The sequence below is a fragment of the Oryzias latipes genome, chromosome 22, assembly GCF_002234675.1.
Source record: "Oryzias latipes chromosome 22, ASM223467v1".
Lineage (NCBI taxonomy): Eukaryota > Metazoa > Chordata > Actinopteri > Beloniformes > Adrianichthyidae > Oryzias > Oryzias latipes.
In genome coordinates, this window is record NC_019880.2 from 11,641,124 (window position 1) to 11,661,188 (window position 20,065).

Below are 20,065 nucleotides of genomic sequence, written 5' to 3' on the forward strand. Positions count from 1 at the left end.
TTCCCACGTGAATACAGTTTGATTAGAATAAAATTTCTTTTTATTAAAAAGAATATATATAAAAAGACAATTTACACTGATCTATGGCGTCAAAAAATGATTAAAACACATGAAGCATTCCATTGTATTAAGTTCAGCATTTTGAGAATATTTTTCAGCCCCAGACTGTTCTGAGGTGTTTTTACGGAACCAGTGACCTGACAGGAAAAAAATAGTTAAATCGTTCCCACAATTTATGATTTCGTTATCACGAAAAAGTATTTAGTTCCCACGAAATACTAATTAGTTTCCACTGACTAATTAAACCATTCCCACTGAAAATTAAAATTTTCCCTAGAAGTAGTATTTCGTTCAAACAAAAAAGTATTTAAAATGAAGAAAATCCTGAAAGCAGACTTTTTTTTCTCGTCTACTTTGGTAGATTTGCCAAGTTTCGCTTTGCAAAATGTATTACACTGCTTCCCTTAAATCATTTTTGTGAAAAAACACAAACCAACTCATGTGATAAGTCATTCAAAAACACAGATTTGAGCAATACTTTGATTTACAGGAGATACCTTGAAATTTCTGCCTGTGTATCTCATTACAGCGCATGGAAGACCCAGAGGATGTCTAGAGATTGGAGTTATTTATTTTAAAACATCGGTAATCCCGTCTCCATGTATGCGTTCATGAGATCATTCAGAGTCTCTCCCGGTATGGTGAGCCTCACTCCAGCTGCAAAAGCCGCTTTCCGTGTCACTGTGACCCACATTAGTTTGAGGAGGAAAAATAAAAACAAGAATGAAACTAGGGGATCCTTTAATTACAGTCTCGATGAGAAGAGAAAAAATATCACAAGATTTTGGAGGCCTGTATCAATTAATGATGCAATGGCAAAATCTATTTAATCTGTTATTGCTTTAAACCAGTTATCTTATTTACAGTAAATATGTAATTGGAAGTATTTAAGTTTATGTCTTGTTGTTATTAAATTAAGGGGTGTTACAAGTCAAAATTGTTCCGAGGGAACAAATTAATATTTTTTTTAAAATTCATGTCAGGTTATGGGCTCCGTATGTTTCAAACGTTCCATAAGATGGAACCTTTTTTTGGAACAGTTGTTCCATACAATTCAATCTCCCAATCATTCCATTTTAGTGTATGGAATTTACGAAGTCTGACTAACTGAATTATCTCTGACTCTTTTGTCTCGCTTAATGCACCTCATAGTTCTTTGCGCCTTATATATGAGAAAAGTTCCATATAAACCATTTATTGATTGGATGCCTTATAGTGCAGAAAATAAGGTATTTACATTTTTTGGTTAAAATAAACTGTTAATAATAAATTTTGGGGGAAAAACTTTGCAAAAAATGACTTTACATCGTTTTTTTAATCTACAAACCAAAATAAATTGATGTAATCATGTTAGTTGTGGAGCAAAGAAAGTTAGGACATCATTTTTTATTTTAATATCATTTCTCCAGCTTGCTCCTGTTCACAGTAGGAGAAAGATAATGTGGTGCCATTTACGGGGTTAACACATAAACATCAATTCTTTTGAAAAGACGATGATGGCAACTAGATTGGATTGAAACCAGTCTATTTTTGGAGCACAGGGATATGTCAGTAAATGATTTATTGCACAAACTATATTTACACCTTTGGAGATGGAGTGATCCAGTAAATGGGTCAAAAGGATTTGTTTTTCTAGAAACAATGATAAAGAGATGGTTTACAGATAAAACAAAGATATTAGGTTTTCTTGCAAAAATTTGACCAATAAAAATGCCAGAATTTTATGTTGAAGCTGGCTATTTTAACCCATTTTTTTAAACATTTTGCTAAGACATATCTAAATGGATTAGGTCGTTTAGTTATTCATTTTAAACAAAAAAAAAATTTTTTTTGGTTCAGAAAATCCTTACACTAATCATTTATTTATTAGTTACTTCAGTAATTCTCACAAGCACCAAAACCTTCCATTAATCATCCACCTTCACTCCCATTTCCTTCCTTCCTTCCTCAAAAACAAAACATATTGACTGTATAGTCTGTAACCAATAAATCATCCACTTTAGCGCTCTTTCTTTTCCAAATGAGAAGTTCTTGATACATGTATTTTCTATACTGCCCTTTGAAGCTACCTGTGACACCTGTCAGTGAAAGGTGCCATAGAAATATAATTTACTTATTTACCTTTATTTTTTAGGCCTTTTGATACGTTTTTTTGTTGGTAATTTAACAAAATACTTCACAGAAAGACATTTGTTTTCTAACCCTACTATCATGCATCTCCCAAAGCAGAATTTTATGACATCCGACTTGAACTGTTCTAAAAACGTTTGCATTTCAAATTCTTGCATTGCAAGCAGATTTCTTTTCAATTATCTAATCGATTTAACTCAATTTTATTTATGTAGCCCAATATTACAACAGTAGTTGTTTCAACAACATGAAATCTGTCATAAAATACAGTAGGCAATTGCTAAAATGACCTAAACAGAAACTGGGCATCTCTGCTCTTAGACCCTCCTTCTCAGTAAGGAAAAACTCCTAAAAACTCAAAATCAAAGTTTTATCACATGGTTCAAGTATATGTAATGTAATAATGTCACAAACCACGCATGTTTCCAGATATTGCTGTACCTAATGTTCTGTTCCTGAGTTCTTAATAAAAGAAATGCCAGTTGGAAACCATTTTCACCTTCAGCTAGAAAACAGTCAACATCATAAGTGGACTGACACATTTCCCAATTATCAACAGCTGTTTGTAGTTCAATAAAATAAGAAATCAGTCATCACACTAGTATACTCCACAGCACTGTCTCTGAATGTTAAAGCTTGGGTGACTAGAAATGCTGCATACTTACACAAAATAATATCATATTCCCTATCAAATTGAACAATATCAAAAATGTAAAAAGTTCTCAGAAAGAATTACTCACAGTGGAAAATTCTATTCGCATTAAGATTTCTGGACTGCTGCATTCTTGTTCCACAAGTAAAATAAAAAAATATTTATGAAGTTAAGGTTTTTTATCAAGAAATAAAACAACATATTCTTGGAAAATTTATTCATTTTAGCGTGCAAAACCTAAAAAGAAGAAACTGTTTATCACGTCTCAAAAATAAGCTTTTTTTTCCCCCATGTCAGTTTTTCGTCTGCTCCTGATTCACAATGGTTTGATAAGGAAATGGAAATTAAATTTTCAGGTTGATTTTATTTATGTGTCCTGCATCACAATAAATATGCCACAAGAACATGTTAAAAACACCATCAAAACACAATTTTCATTTGAGTGGTTCTTTTAGAAAGTACTTAATCTCTCTACTCTTGCTCTCAGCAACAGGGAGGGGAAGAGGGGGTGGGGCTGCTTTACACCATTAGAAACGGCACTAGTCCCGCTCTGCAGAAACTATGTCCCAGAAAATGATAAAGGTTTTTTTCCTTTTGGCTAAAAGAGGAAAAATCATAATTAAATGACCACTGAAACGCTTTTACAAAAGATAAAAAGAGGATCAGAGTGGGGACTTGAAGAATGTTTTTTTTTAAACCTTTGTATTAGAGCTTACTGGATCATTGCTGAAATGTCTCAATATTTGTTTATTACGTGACCAATACAAGTTCAAATCCTTTTTCCTCAAGAAAGACAGCTGAAAGGCTGTTCAGATTAACCTCTCCTGCGTTGCACATCCTTATGATTTAGAGGAATGAGAGAGAATACTGAGAAATATCGTTGGGGGCTGACTTTAGTCTGAAAAATGAACAGAAAATGTATCAGATTGACGTTCTAATGCTGGCTGAAGCCCCAAAACAAAATTCCCTAAACTCTCATTTTACGAATGTCATGTCAGTGGAAGCGCCCCCGGGCTGAGAGCCCCCCCCCCTCATATGTGGTGACAAAGAGGGGAGGCAGAGAGAGAAAGAGAGGAGGGCTTGGCTGGGCTGTCGTCACTGAGGGGGGCTGCAGCATCAGCATCACCACTCCGAGTGCGCAACTTGGACAAATAACTACAGTGTCCGAGGAGCCGCTGTGTGCTCTTAGAGGAGAGGAGCTCTGCGTCTCACTCCATGAGGGCGTAAATGAACCCAAAGCAGCGATTCCTGTGGATTCTGCCGCCTAACAGATGAAAGCCATGGCTCTGATGAAGAAACACACATTCCTGATCATCATGGGTTTGATAAGTGAGTAAAAAAAAATGGGTTGACTTTTATTTTTTACATTTATTCTTGCAATAAAAGTGTTGTTTCTCGTATGAAGTTTTCCATAAATGGCCCTATTAATTAAGTGGACTTTTATTGATGACATTTTTAAAGTCAGGGCTGCGCCGCATTACTGAGCCGCTGCCACTCTTTCCTGTCACCTCAGCTGTTTGTAACGCAGCCTGTTGCAGCTGGGTTCAGTCCGCGCATGTTTCTCAGCCTCACTGCCACGCACACATCCAGCCGTGGGCTTTCATCCACTCTGGAAAGGCAACGTCGGTGCAGTTGTCAAATTCATGAAGGCAGACTTGAAGGAGGAATGTAATTCATATTCATTTAGACTGCAGCAGCAGCAGCTTAGGGAGATAATTGGAGACTGGTCATCTAACAAATGTTTTTGGATCATGTTAAATAGGGTTTTATTCTGGAAAAGAGAATACACATTTCTTTTTGAAGTTTTACTGACAGATTTATGATTTAAAAATACATTTCTTTACTGGTAGTTGCAGGTTTAGTTTCTCCTTTCATGCTTGAAATGTCACATGAATGGCTTGACTGATAGTAAAGGCATGTGTGTCATGAGGACATATTACTTTTATGGGCTTCCATAGTATGTAGCATCTTCCCTTTGCATTTTTTTACAGTTCAATAATTTTTTGAATTCCCAGATTTTTTGCTTTTCTCTCATGTGTGATGCAAAACTACCTTTTTTGTATAGGTTTACATTTTATACCCCTTTAACCCCTTTTACCCCTTCAACCGTGCACCCTAAAGAGGGCAGCAGATAGCTTGCTCCGGATTTTCAAAGCACCACCTTTTACGTCAAAAAGTAAAGGAGCAAATAAGAGCCCTCTCACTTTGAAGTCATGATGGCTGCATCCATAAGTGGCTCTCTGCAGTCGATGCCAGACGTGAGAGTGCTCAAGGGGAGCTTTGCCAAAAATCACAGAATTAAGTCAGGTCTCCCCTTTCTCTCCAGGGCTAAATCATTGCAGCCTGGCAAAAGACAGCCTTCAAGAAACAGCCAGAAAATGAGTGTTTCGTTTGCAAAAATGAACAGTAAATTTTTTAACTAATCCAACAAAACACTCACCCTTTTGTCTTTATCATAATTGATACAAGTAAAGCAGGTTATATCCCCTTTTGTCTCATTCTGATTATCTTATGATCTAATGTAAAGGCGTTCCCAGCGGTCTTTTAATTAGGATTATGTCATTTTTAGCCAAAATCAAATAAACCTGTGGCGTTTTCTAGGACATAGTTTCTGCAAAGCGGCAGGAGTTAACGTGGGGTTGCTCTGTGCTAAGGGTGTGAAGGGACGCCGCCCCCCCTTTCCCTCCCCATTGCTGAGAGCTCACAGAGCTTGTGGCGCTCACAGCCTATTATTACACTACAAATAAGCTGTATTTCCAGCAGCATTGTTTTCGTCTGCTCCTGATTTACAATGATTTTAATAAAAGAAATAGAAATACTCAGAAATGCAGTTTTCAGCTAAATCTTTTGTAATATATGTTCCTCATTATTGGAAAAATGCTACAAGAACATATTAAAAACACAAATTTCATCAGTATTTAAAAGAGTGAACATTAGCGAACAAAATACCTATTTTTTTGTCCTTTGTTTTGCTTTTCTATGGTCTGTTGAAAAAGCACAAAATAAGTTTCTTTTCTCGCAGTCCATGTTTTCCATCTTCATGCAATAAACAGTTTCCTATTCTTCATAAGTACATAGTTTATTTTGATTGTTTTTAAAAACCTCATTTTTGTTTCATCTCACTGTGAGCTTCCGCTCTATTCCTCACTTCCTCCTCTTTTCATCCACCTTTTTTTCTTCTTTAAATTTTCATGTCAAATTAGTTTTTTCTTACTTGCCATTCAAAAGGATGAAATTTTGAAAACCCTGTTTGTTCCAGATAGCTTTAAGAATTTCATGCGAATGTGTTTTTTTTTTAACTTGTTCTGTCCAACAGCTGAGAACAGATGAGAGCTGAAGGCCTCTGGTGTTAGACAGATTTTACTATTACAACATGAGGTTATGAATCTTCTGACACACCAGGTGTATATTTAAATAAACCCCTTTTGTAATTTAGATTAATCTACAAAAGGGGTTTAGTCAAAAAGGGTTCAATTTGATGCTAACATTTAATACAAATACAGAAACTGTAAATGTGCTAACTTGCTTTTTTTGCCCCTTTTATTTGATAACAGCAACTACCATCACAAGGAAATAGGATGGTGAATGTTGCTATCGCAAGATAACAAATTTTGTTGTCGTGATAAGGAGATAATGAATATACATTACTCATTTCTCTACAATCAGCAGCAAAACAAAGCGGTTTGTCAGACAAAATGTACAACACCAGAAGAACCGATCAATTTAATTTAATTGCTTTAATCATAGACTAACTTAGGCTGAGGTTGTACTGATGCTGCTGGAAATAAACAACTTCATCGTCAATTGAGGAGAAGGTTGGCCTGGCTACATTACTATCTCAAGGCCTCTTTATCACTAGAAAAAAACGAGTTTGATCGTGATAACAAGATGGTAGATGTTGTTACTACAAGAAAGCGGGAAAAAAAACAAATGAAGATGTGGTTACTCTAAAAAAACAGAAAAAAAGATAGATGTTCGCACGAAGAAATAGCAAAAAAGGTAGCTGTCGAGAAAAAAACAGGGAAAAAGAAAGGTAGATGTTATCTTGAGAAAACAAAGATATGTCGTTCCACAAGAAAATGAAAAAAGAGGTAGATGTTATCACAAGGAAACAGAAAAAAAGGTCGATGTTTTTATCACAAGAAAACTGCTTTTCTATTTTTACAGGTCAGTCAACGTTCGGTCAACTTTTCTGTCATTGCATCTCCAGGATAGACATCCATTGTTGTTTTGTTGTTTCCCTGCAGGATAATAAATCCTGTCTTCTACTTTATCAGAGTCAACGTAACACAAACCTTTCCAACCTTAAAGAGTCAACCAACTGTTAACAGCCTTTTGTTAGATCCTCAAGTCAGCAAAATGACATTTAAGGCCAAGTTCTTGAAATAAATCAACCTCCGAGCAACAAGAAACACCTGACTGTAACATTTATGAAGAGAGGTCACATAAATCTATAGAAAACTGATTTAAATGAGACGTTTTCTGTTTATCATTGAGGAATTTAGTGTATAACTGGAACCCTTTTCTGCATTAGTGCAGTGTTTCTCTTTTGATAGCTTCTGCAGTTATAACAACACTTACAACTGAGTCCTGTTTTTTCTTCAAACAAACGGAATATTTTCTTTTTTCTGCTGTTCATTTGCATCTCAGTGTGTTCCAGAAGATTAAAAAAGTCTGTGCTGTGCAGTTGCAGGTTATTTTCTTCATGCTTTCATCCCTTTCAAGTTTCAGAATTTCATCAACTTTTATTTGAACCTCTATGTTTCTGACACTAAATTGCTTTTCTTTGACCGTCTCTGAAAGCGCAGTTTAATGTCAAGCGGTAACCTTTAAAATTTGGACGGCAGAGCATAAAGTAGTCTGACCTGCTTATCTTTTTTAATTTTTTTCAATGCTGACTCAGCATTATCCACATTTTTTATTGTTCATTTTTGAAGATTTTCCCTCAAGCTGCATTCCAATCATCTTCTGATCTATTGTTAAAGCATTCCCAGAGGTCTTTTAATAATGATTGAGCCGTTTCTAGCCCCAGTAAAAACAAACAAACAAACATTGTTTTCTAGGACATAGTTTCTGCAGAGTGACCGTAGTTCATTAGAAATTCACCTCTGAGTTGTGGGCGGGACTTTAAGCATGAAGCAACCCCGCCCCCTTCCCTTACCACCTTGTGGCCTGTCAAGCATATTTACTACGTAACATTTTTTTTTCAAACTGCATTTTTTCCTCTGCTCCTGATTTACAACGATCTGAATAAAGAAATGTTCATTTAAGTAGTTTTAAACCTAATTTTCTTCATGTTATGTCATCCAACATCAGACAAATGCCACAAGAACATGTTAAAAACAACAAAAGCACAATATTCATCAGAGTGGATCTTTAAAGGATGCCGGCCGTGACCTACTCTCCTCTGTAGCTTTTGAATCTAATTACTGCAGGCAGAGTGCACTGCGGTTCACGCGCACGAGTCAGTTCATCAGTCCAGAGATTCAATTTGACTCCTTGTAGTTCAGGCTTTGACATGAACACAAACTCACCTCCAGCATTCACATGCTGTTTTAATTTGATTTTTTAGGCCAGTTTGTTCTTGAAATGGATCTTTAAAGGGGGTGTGGCAGGGGTGGAAAAAAGGAACAAAACATCCAAGCCTGGTTCTATCTACATCTAAGAAGAAGAAAAATCTTATCAGTCTGAAGTATGCCATGGAATATTTGATCTCCAACATCTCGCTGGAGTCAGATGTCTTGCTGGGTTTTTTATGAGTAGTCCGTTATTTTTTTTTTTTTTTCTTGCATGCCTTATGTGCTTCAGGACACATTTCCTGGTGTTTTCACCCTCCATCTGTTTTTTTTCCCCTTTGAGCTCTTTGCACCTTTTGCTATCCATCGTCTGAACAAATCCACGGGCTGTAATCTGACGAGACAAGCGAGAGGGTTTCCTCCCGTGTCCTTGTGGGAGCGTTGCTGGGTGAGAGAGGGTTGTCTGCTGTTCAGGTGCAGTTGGAGCATAACGATATCTCCAAATCCACAAGAGAGGATCAAAGTTAGGCCTCTGGCTTGTCGCTCCCATATTTTTTAGCCGACACAGAACCAGCCGGCTGTGCTCCTCTTGATTTTAAAAGTGCCTTTCTGTCAAAGCAAAGGTTGCTTTAAAGTTCCACTCCAATCATCTTTAGATCTATTTTTTAAAGGGTTCCCTGTTGGACATTTAATAATGATTATGCCTTTTTAGCCAAACTAGGACATAGTGAGAAATTCTCCTCTGGGTTGTGAGTAGAACCCTTGGCACAGAGCAACCCCGCCCCTTTCCTGTCACCCATAACCGAGCTCTCTGTTCACGCCCTCTTCTGCTAGCTATTAGCCCCTCACACCCACAACCTAACATTACTGGTGCAACAAAAATGACAAGCATTGTCGGATCCATCTGTACAATTTTGAGCCATATGCCAGCTGAGACTTTTTTTCAAACTTTTTTTTTTTTGTCTTTTTATATTTGAATAAAGAAGCTCTCAGAAATGCAAAATATGTCCTCCATGATAAAAAAAATGCCACAAGAACATTTTAAAACCACCAAAGACTTTTATTGGAGATATTGGACAAAAATGAAAAGCATATACTATAAAAGGAAGCTGATGAAAATGGAACAGACTGGAAGACAGTTTATCTGTGTAAAAATGTAAATCATAAAGCTGAGATAAGGGTAATGTTTTTACTTTGTTGCTAGGGAACCAAAACCCTGCCAAATGCATTGTGGGTTTTACTGCTTTAAAATAAGGCACAAAGAAGGAAGAAAAATTAGCAGTTTTATGGGCGCGTCTGCTAACATGTACAGTAGAGACAGAAATGATGAATAAAAGGATCCTCCGCGTGTTGCTTTTGGAAGGAAATGTTGCTCTGAAAGTCTTCAAATGAAATCTTTGGCGCTTGAATCGCAGTCTGATACAAGCTCCAGTCTCTGGTGGATCACAAGCATCTGGATAATTACATCACTTGAAAAAGTGACCATGACGGATGAAACTGTGACAGGAAGCTTGTCGAGTCCTCCAAGCTGGGTTTCAGCAGGTCAAAGCAAACTGATGAGCTGTGTTTCTTCAGAACAGATGGCATGTCGTTTAATTTTGTGATTTATTTAAGCAAAACGCTAAGAGGCTCTGTGTGTCGGAAGATGAGCGGAGATTTATGGGCTTACTTTATGCTGTTTTGCTCTTTGTTTGCCCAATTGTTGCTTTTTTTTTTTTTTTTTTGAGGGGAAACTGTCAGAGCTACCAAACCAGCTTTCACGAAACCTAGGAAAGGATTGGAAGCAGTTATTCTAAGTCGATCAGCACTTCTATTACTAAAGTTCCAAAACATATTACTGGATAAAAAAAGAAGAAGAAGATGCTCTCTGAATTGTTTCTACTCTAAAGCAGTCTGGAAAACAAGACAGCTTTTATGAAATTACACAAAACTCTGAATAACAATTCTTGCTCTACTACTTTTGTTTTAATCCTAATTTTTGTCATTTTTTTTTCCTGTGGAGCAAGTTAATCAAGTTATAAACTTATAACTTACATAGTTATTAAACCAATCAGATACAGTGCCTCAATAAAAGCATGGGGTTTCAGGTCAAATGTTTGAAACGTTTGATTGACAGATTCTCTTGCCCTTGATTTTAAGTGGAAGGGGTGTGGACTTTCAACAAGCTAACTTCAACAAGCAACTAAATGGACTTAATTTCTTTGGAATCAGTAGCAATTAATTTTCTATGGGTGATGTCACACCCACTCAGTCCAGTTCTCACATACAGTCAGTGGTTTCAACTAGAACGAACATTATAGCCATATTTTTATGAATATACTACGTTTGTGTTTCTGTGTAGCGTGAAAAAAATACATCTAAAGCAGTAAAAAAAAAAGCTGTTTTGATAGTTCAAGGCTAGGTTTTTTTCATATTCTGATATATTCATTTCTTTGGCTATGACGCTCAATGAAACGAATAAAAAAAGACCCTTTGATAGAAGGAAGATTTCAGTAAAAATATATTTTTCAAATTGAATGAATGCCATAATTAAAAAAAAAAATTAAAACAAGACAATTTAGCCAAAGTTTTGTTTCTGTAAAGAACTAGTAAAAGCCACAGAACATCCATTCTGGCTTTTATTAAACATGTCATACTGCAGGAAGCAATGCTGAAACTGACTGTTAAAACAAATAACTCTGATAGGCTAGGCAGCCGACTCCTGTTAACTTTTGAATCTCTCTGGGGAAAGTGTTGCCTTTAATTGGTCACAGGAGTCTTTGGGTTTCAGTCATGCCTCAGGAATCACATGAGAGTAATGCTAGGTCTCTGGTTGTTTGATCTCCACACAAAAACTGTTTTCATTTCCTTTTCGTACTGAATGAGTGCTGGACTTGATGCATGTTGATAAGCTGCTGGGACAACATCAAATATCATTATGGTAACTGGGGTAAAAGCAGGCTAGATACTGCTAACCAACAGAGTTAACACATAAATATCATACATGCACAGGTACATGTACTTCAAAGACCCATTCTAATGAAGAATGAGTTTTCAGTGTTCTTAACATGTTTCTGATGAGTATTTATTTATTCAAATTGTTGCAGACAAAAATAAGCCGTTTTAATAAAAGAGCTTATTTGTGACGTGAAAAATACACTGGGTGAAGGGAAGTGGGGCGCGGTTGCTCTACGGCTTGGTAACAACTGAGAGGCCCAATTCTAGTACTGCCGCTCTGCAGAGACGATGTCCTCAAAACAACACAGGTTTCTAGATGTTGGCAAAACGGCATCCTCATAATGAAAAGAGCACTGAGAATGCTTTGAAAATGGATCAAAAGATGACTGGAGTGGAACTTTAGTGACCCTTTAGGTATATTAGTGACGTTCTGTGGTCACTTAACTTTGTTGTCATCAACTGGCTTCTGGTCAGATGTGCATTTTGAACTTAAATCAATAGGGGAGGGGGTGAATTTTAATTTCATTTAAGGAAAAGAATATTGCCAAACTTTACAAAAAAGATTGATCAGGTTATTCAAATATCAGAAAAATCTATAAAGATCTTTGGATGACACATGTTGTCCCAGTATATCTTATTGCTTTTCCCTTAAACGCTCAAAGAAAGAAGGACCAAATGTTTCTTTTGGTCCTTCTTTCTTTGGTCCTTTGGCTTCAGATAGAAACGCTGATTCTTCTTAAAATTTCTTTCCCATTTTTGTTCTATTTGTTGATTTTCTTTATTATATTTTCATGTGAAGTTAATGTTAGGTTTACCAGTTTGGTTTTTTGTCATGTCAGGTCTCCTGTATTGGCATCGTTTTTGTGGTTTCCATATTTTGTTTAGTTTTATTAGGGTTTATACGTATGCCATCATCTCCTGCCAGGAACAGGTGAACTGTGCAAGTGTTCTAGTGTTCATATTTAAATTTAACAGGAAAAACCAATGGCTGCAAGGTATGGACGGTATGGATGGCTGCCCCGGTTCAAGTCCGAGCTTGAAACAGAACATCAATGGGGGACTTTCTGTGTGGAGTTTGCATGTTCTCCCCATGCATGTGTGGGTTCTCTCCGGGGACTCCAGCTTCCACCCACCTCCCACATGCTTCATAGGTCAATTGGTTAATCTAAATTATTACAGATGTAAAATTACAGCTCAGAGTTTTTTTCAACTTTGAAGTACAAAAAAGTAAGAAATTATTTGTTAAGGGAAACAAAATATGGCCAAATCAATGGATTAACAAAAACATGTGTGGTAGGGCAGTAAAGTAAAAGGAAGCTAAAGCTGTAGAGATATACAATTACAAATATTAGCCAAAATCCAAAGGTTTTTCGGTCTTAAATCACAATATCTTTTGAGAGCTCAGCAGTGTTTACATGTTTCTGTGTAAAGCAGAAAACTGAGCCTCTTCCATCCCAAAATATTTCCCTGTTCTGACAACCTTGACAGAACAGCAGACGTTAATCAAAGAAATGCATTGGCAGACGTCGAAGCTTATAAGGTCCACTTTATTATAAAAAAGAATACTGAAGAGACCCTGATGCCTTCATCTTTTACTTTCATTTTTTTCTTCAAAGCTGACGAATGCAGAAGAGAAACAAAAAAAAAGTTTCAAGCCTGTGGGGATAAATTAACAATTATCAGTCCAAGTTTTAACAGCAAATGCAAATGTTTCCTTCTCACATTTTAGTTTTGAAAATCTTTTCCTTCATTTCTTTAAATCTATAATTAACAATGAGCAGCTTGGCTGCAATTCAGCTACGTGACCTTTCCCCCCTGCAGTGAGACCCCTAACTAAATTTGATAAAAAGTCATTTCAACTTTTCATTTTGTGCTGCTTGACTTGCTTGACCTTGCCTCACAGGCACCAGAAAACAGACACGTTACTGTTCAGAGATCAGTGCTAGGATCATGTTGCAGTGACCAGCTGAGGCGGGATCATCTCCTTCATTGTCTACTCGTCATGCTAGTTAGCATGTTGAATGTCATGTCACATGCAAATTGATTAACCCTTTTGCTCCCTTCACAAAAGTAAGACCTTTTCCTACCAATGATGGTGAGGAAACTGTCTTTATGTTTCACTAGAACAAAAAAGCAACAAGCTAAATGCTGCAGTACATTTTTTCATTATTTAGTGGGCCAAGAATAACTAACATTTTTCATTAGTCGTGATTTTAAGATTATTCAATTCATTTTTCATTTCTTAATGAAGTCCATCCTAACAGTTTTTAGATATTTGACCACACAGATCCCCCAGAATTCCTCAGTCTCTTTACTCTGTTCACTTAGTTTTATTTCAAACCCTGACATTTTTAGATGTTTCCTTTTCAGATGTTTATATTAAATAATTTTTTAAATTTTATTTATTAAACAAATCTACTCCTTTTTACAATTCTAGTTTATATTCAAATGTTATTCATTCAATTTCATTTAAAAACTTGTTTTTTAATGTCTTTTGCAATTGCTTTTAATGTTTTTATTCATGTTTTTATTTTATTTTTTGAAACAACATCTTTAGTGTTTCCTTGCTCTGTGTTGATTTTAATTTATTCAGTTTAATCCTTATTAATTCTGTTTTATTTTGAAAGTTTCTCTGTTCTGTCTTTATTTTTTTATGTGTTTGAATCTTACCACCATTAAGCGCACAGGAAAACCTTTGTGTTGTAAAAGTTAACCTGAAAGACAAACAAAAGACGGTGGTTTGATTTTAGAAGAATTGAATCAAAAGGAAAATTGAATTTTGAGTTAATGACATCATTAGTATCTTTAAGGAAATCAACAAATTGTATTAAAATACCAATCTAGTTTGACCCGTTCACTAATTTCAAATGTATCATTCAAGCCAAAACTCCACTTAATTTAGCATTACCTTGATTGAAAAACACTGAAGAATATTTATTTTATATCATCAGAAATGAAGTCAAGCATGTAGAGGTTATTCTTACATTCTAAGCATACTAGTTGCAAAAAAGGAGAGAGACTTCCTTTTCTGCCAGAATATACCGTCAGGAATTTAAGCCACAGAATTCTTTTTTAAATCAGAAAATGCAAATGTCTGTATTGATCTGCAGTACGAAAGACAGAATTTTTTTTTAAAGTGCAGTTTAGTCAGATGTCCTCTAAAATCCATTTTTCATAAAGAAAAGCTTTAATATCAAAAATTAAATGTGATGTTCCAGAAAAGAAGCTGCATGCGAGAGGACTAAAACCAAAAAGTTAACTTATTTGAAATATGTTTTTGGTGGCTAATATATAAGTATACCAGGAGTTCACAGTTTTGCTGTTGTTTAATCCATAAAGTGTAGGCTTTATTTTATTTCATTTCAGCCTGAATTGACTTCTTTTTTTATCCTCAGGTCAAATTCTGGTATTTTTCAGAATAGAAAATCTGCTATTTTAATACTTTACATTAACACCTTTAACTTTTGTCAAAACTTCAGGTTTGATTGCAAATCAACATAGAGATTATCACAGAAGAAATCCATCAAATACTCACGCAGGACTTACACAGACAACTACTGATGAACTGATGCTTCCCAAAGCAGATTCTACACTGAAATGAACCAATAGTGAGCTACGACAGCGGTAATTAATACAGTAGATGTACAAGAAAATAGCGAAACCCAAGTGACTAAGATCATTATAACCTTAACCAATCAACATGATAAAAGCTGCACTGAGAATTCTGAAGTTATTTGTTTTTTTTTGTATTAATTTAACATTGGAAAACCTGATTTGTAGAAAGGAGACCTCCAACAGCTTCAGACAAGTCTTTGTTGAGAAGTCTTTTGTGCAACAGCCATACCAAATGTTCCTTAAAAGCGACACAATGGAACAAAAATGAAGATAAACTTGGATAAAACACCCCTTTGAACGTACACAAATATTATTAAGATTAGACCATTGAAATAAATCAAGCTGTGGGATAAATTAAGGAAGTGTATATTTTATGTATATTTTCTAAGAATAGAACTCATTTCAAATGTGTGCAGCTCTGGTATAGATCTGTAAAAATAGTGTGTGAAGGCAATAAAAGGTGAGAATTACCGTATGATGACCTTCACACATCTTCTCTGCAGTAAGGAGCACCTTCCCCGTCTCGTCTGACACGTTCCAGGAGGATTTCTCCGATCAGCTGTTTGACTCTACTACAGAAGATGACAGACAAAGTAAGAGCTTGTTCTAAGATTCTTTTTATTGAATCTAAACTGCATAAATTGTTTGCAGTAATGACAAAATAATAATATTTTAATAATCCTCGATTAGATGTGCTAAAAACAAAATAGTTTTGTAGAAAACATCTGTTATTTTTAGCTAACTAACAGTAGTGAAATTGGCTTTCAATAAAACCACCAAATAGGGATTGGCCTCATATGTGAACACATTTTACCCAGAAATATTTCTCTGGCTGTCTGCTATATTGGCTGTTTCCTTTTCAGTAATCACATGATGCCTTTCATTCTTGTTAATCAGTCCTCATCCCCCTCATACTCTCATTGCTCAACTTTTACAAAGACTCTTTCTGTTTGGCTATTTAACAGATGTTAACTTTGAATTTAATTTAGCCAAAAATTAAAACCCATGTGCCAAATTAATGATTTTTATGAGGGGTACACTGTGTAAAAATGATTTAAAGTGAAAAGATGAGGCTTTTTAAAAACGTTTTCCTTTAATTTAATCATACACTTATTTATAATATTCATCCTTAACCATACATGTTCAGATTGAAATAGAAATATTCAATACTTTTTTATAACGTCATAGAACTTGGTCACAGTTTTTTCCCCTTGTACGTGACACAGGATACGTTCAGAAATAAGCTCAAAGTGAGGGGATCAGCTTTAGCAAATGTTTGGTAAAGACTTATAATAAACAGAATAACTGGGAAACATTAGATTTTATTTGCTTTTGACAAAAGAATATGAACAGTGACAAAAATAATGTTCATTTTTGACATTGTAGCTGTTATTTAAATAAGAGTTACCATTGTGGGTCTCTGTGGGGTAGCGGTCACTTCCTGTTGTGATCTTTTAACAGATCGAATGGCGTATACTTATTTAGCACTTTCTACCCTCTTTCGAAGGCCCAAAGCTCGTTAGAGTCACAGTCCCATTCACCTACGCACACACACATTCACACACTGATGGCGGCTCCGCTGCTGAACACTGGCTCCAACATCCCACCAGAGGCAAGGTGGGGTTTAGTGTCTTGCCCAAGGACACCTCGATACATGGGCGTGCAAGGCGGGAATTGAACCTGCAATATTACGATCATGGGTTGACTGCCCTGCCACTGCACCAGGGCCGCCCCATTGATACCAACTTGAATTATTTTCTTACTTTATTAATCCACTATTTTAAAAATAGATGTTGCCATTTAATGCATTGTTAATGGGTTAGCTTAATTTAATTTACATCTGCAATTCTCCAATCAAGAGCTGCACAAGCAAATTACACCTTTGTCATTCGCTTGAATTCCCTATTGAATTCAATGACTTTATGTTCTTTATGAGTCATGTTTATTGCACAATTACCGGTATGAATCCCATTGAGATGACTATTGTTTTAAATATTGGACTATATAAATAAAATTGAATTGAATTGAATTTGTGATCAAGGACAGCCTATGTCCGAATTTCCTCCATACACCCTAACTACTGAAAAACGATATAGTGCGGGACTATGTGGTTCCCGGGATCTTAAAAGTAATTTGGACACCATGCTAATGAATGTGCTAATGCTAATAAACCTAATGAATACAAACTTTTTCTATGACTATGTATGAATGCACTGTGTCATCTGATGGTTTATTATGAAAAACATTGCAATAAATGTTTTTTTTGCAATAATTGTTCAAACTCAATGCATTATGGTTTCTACTCCCCAATCTACTGAGCGTTGATCCACACTGTTTTTTTTACAGAGACTTTTAGGTGATTTCTACAAATCTGCACTACATAATAGCAAATGCACAATATAGTGAGTAGTGAAGCCAATGTGCAACCTTAAGCTGTGCTCACACCCAACGCGATTCGCGATGCAAATTTGCGTCGGCCAGCTGATGTTTTTTGCCTGATCGCTGTATGGAGCGTCGCCTGTGTTCATCTCTTCTACATTGCATGGAAGACACAGATGATGTTTAGAGATCAGGTTATCAGGAGATCAGAGTTCAGAGATTCTCCCTGTGCAGTGATCTTCACGCCCGCAGCAAGAGCTGCGTCTGGATGGCCACTTCCGTGGTTTTTCCGTTGTGGGTACCATAACCATTCAGCCTGCAATAACCGTTCGGGTCCTTTCGACTGGGGATAACGTCACACTACGGTTGCACCACTTGGACAAACTACGTAGCGTGGAGATCTGCTCGGGCTCAACACATTTTCATTTCACGTTTCCTTTTGTAACCCAAAGTTCTTTTCCCTCATAAGTTGTGTCTGACATTATTTTTTGTAGTGTTTATAGAGATTTTGTCACAACCCACTTTGTAAAAAGATCTGCGGCTGTTAGAATGAACCTGCTGCTCCACACAAGCGAACCATGGATCTGATCAGAGCATCTAGAGTCTCGTAGCTTCATGTTTGCAGACAGGGAAGGTGCTTTGTTATTTGTTATAGTGTGCGGTCCGGAGAAGTGTTCAGAACGCAGTACGTTCGGCTGCAAATGCACCTAATAATAATCATAACAATGATAAAAGCCCGTTTAGAAGATAATCTTGCTCCATGTCGGAGCTCTGTTTGATTACAACCGACCGCTTAATATCTACAATATCTATGGTAGTTTCATAATTTGTCCAGACCAATCACTATCTGATACGTCATCGGACCAAGGGACAGCCAATCACATAATGTGACGTCAGCACTAGTCGAAGGACCCTGAACGGTTGTTGCAGGCCGAATGGTTATGGTACCTACTTACCTAAAGGTTTAAAGGCTTGCTGTCGTGCATTGACCTGTGAGGGAAAAAATATAAACACAAATAAAATTCACTATACCCGATTGGATGTGTTTTTTCGTCACATGTCACATGCCCAAAGTTGAGCCCCTGGTTGACGTGACATGTTCAGATTTTTTTTAACTCTCACCGTGGCAGGCCACCCAAATCCTGCCCGTCGCTCAAATCATGCCGCAGGACCTAAGACTTAACATTCAAACCGGCTGCCTTGCGAATTGGGTTCAGTGTGAATGCAGCTTGAAGGAAAGAAGCTAGATGGTCAATACTGGAACTACTTTTTTTTTATTCATGACTTCAGTGTCACTGTTAATCTGGGCATGAAATGCCGCATGTATCTAGTTGGGAACATATTGACTAGTAAATTGAAAGCTTTGTCTTTTGGCTAAGTTCCTCCTTCATTACAAAGGGGTCAACACAGTGACTGCATTACTGCATTATTAATCCACTTGTCAATCTCATCCTCCATCCTTCCCTCGCCTGTCAACTAGACTCTAAAATAGATTAACACTAGCCTGTGGACACTGAAGGTTCAATGAAGCCAACAGAACAACATCCTCTACAAAAAGCAGAAACAACGTCCTGTAGTCCCCAAAGAAGACTGCTAATCCTGAAGCATTGTCCTTGAATGCCACAAGACATTTCAACAATTTTTCATTCAGAGACTTGAGGTACTCGAACCAGTCTTCTCCACCCTCTGTGTCTTACCATCAAGGAGCTTTTTGACTATCTCTGTGACTTCAGCCTAAGGGATTCAACTGATTCACTCTTAGGTCCCCAAGCTTTTGCTGCCTCAGCACAAAGCAGGTCAGAATAAAATCAGGGGAACTTTTTTATTATTGTCTCAGGAGTGTGAACTGCAGGACTAAAAGAATTTGGAACTCTTTCTGTCCCTACTATCAGACTTCTTAACAGCTGATAGACGTCTGTAACAACAAACAGCACCTTTGCACATACTCATTATTCATTATCACTGCTCTTACACCTTACTAGTCAACAGCTGATTTGTATATAGGTTTAGTAATTTACTGATGCAAAGTTATATTTTATAATTGGTGTGAATGTTTCAGGAATCCTGAAAATATCCTACCCTATCTTTCATTTTATTCAACCTTTAATCTTTGTGCCATTCAGAGGGAACAGCAATCTCATATAACAGGGAAACCGTTTTCCTTACTGTACAGATGACAATAAACCCCCTTGAATCCTTTGAATTGGTTTCCCTTCCACCTTTTGACATTGATCTCAGTAAATGTCAACAGCTCACAACCTGCACTATGGGATGCATTGACTCAAACGTCTCTCCCCTCCTGAGTTGCTGGAAGGTTTGCCAGGATTTTTCTTTTAGGGGATCGATAGTCCTGCTTCATGACCTCCCAAAACTTGAGTTTCTGTCTCTGCAACTGCATTGACAATAGAAAACACGGTCCCCTCTGACTCAATGACTTCATCCTTGTTCCAGCTTTCTCACATGTGGGAGTTGACCCAATCAACAGTGAAATAAAAAACTATCTGGTTTAGTTCTGTTCACACATATTAAAAAATCCAAAGTTTGCATTTATTAGAAGTGTTCTACTCCTTGTTTTTTTATTACAGCGCACAACTTGATGTTTTTTTTCCCCCAGTTACCTCCTGTGATTTTGAATCTTTGTGCCTCTGGACTTTGTCCTACAACCTCAATCACACCGACTGGTCCGTGGTGTCACCACAGCTACTACAGGGAGCCAAATTAAGGAAAATCCCTCCAACCGACCACTCTGTGGGGACGTCTGATGGTAAGAGTTAGG

General features: G+C 36.7%; 1 protein-coding gene across 1 annotated transcript in view; it reads left to right on the plus strand.

The window, feature by feature from the left end:
• The first annotated feature begins 3,960 nt into the window (after positions 1-3,960).
• LOC101156784 (ALK tyrosine kinase receptor) overlaps positions 3,961-20,065 on the plus strand; it is a 57,938-nt gene continuing 41,833 nt past the window's right edge. The window contains exons 1-3 of the mRNA XM_023951854.1: positions 3,961-4,171; positions 15,414-15,503; positions 19,904-20,053. Of these exons, the coding sequence (XP_023807622.1) occupies positions 4,114-4,171; positions 15,414-15,503; positions 19,904-20,053 (298 nt within the window). The 5' untranslated portion in view covers positions 3,961-4,113. The remainder of the gene's footprint in view (positions 4,172-15,413; positions 15,504-19,903; positions 20,054-20,065) is intronic.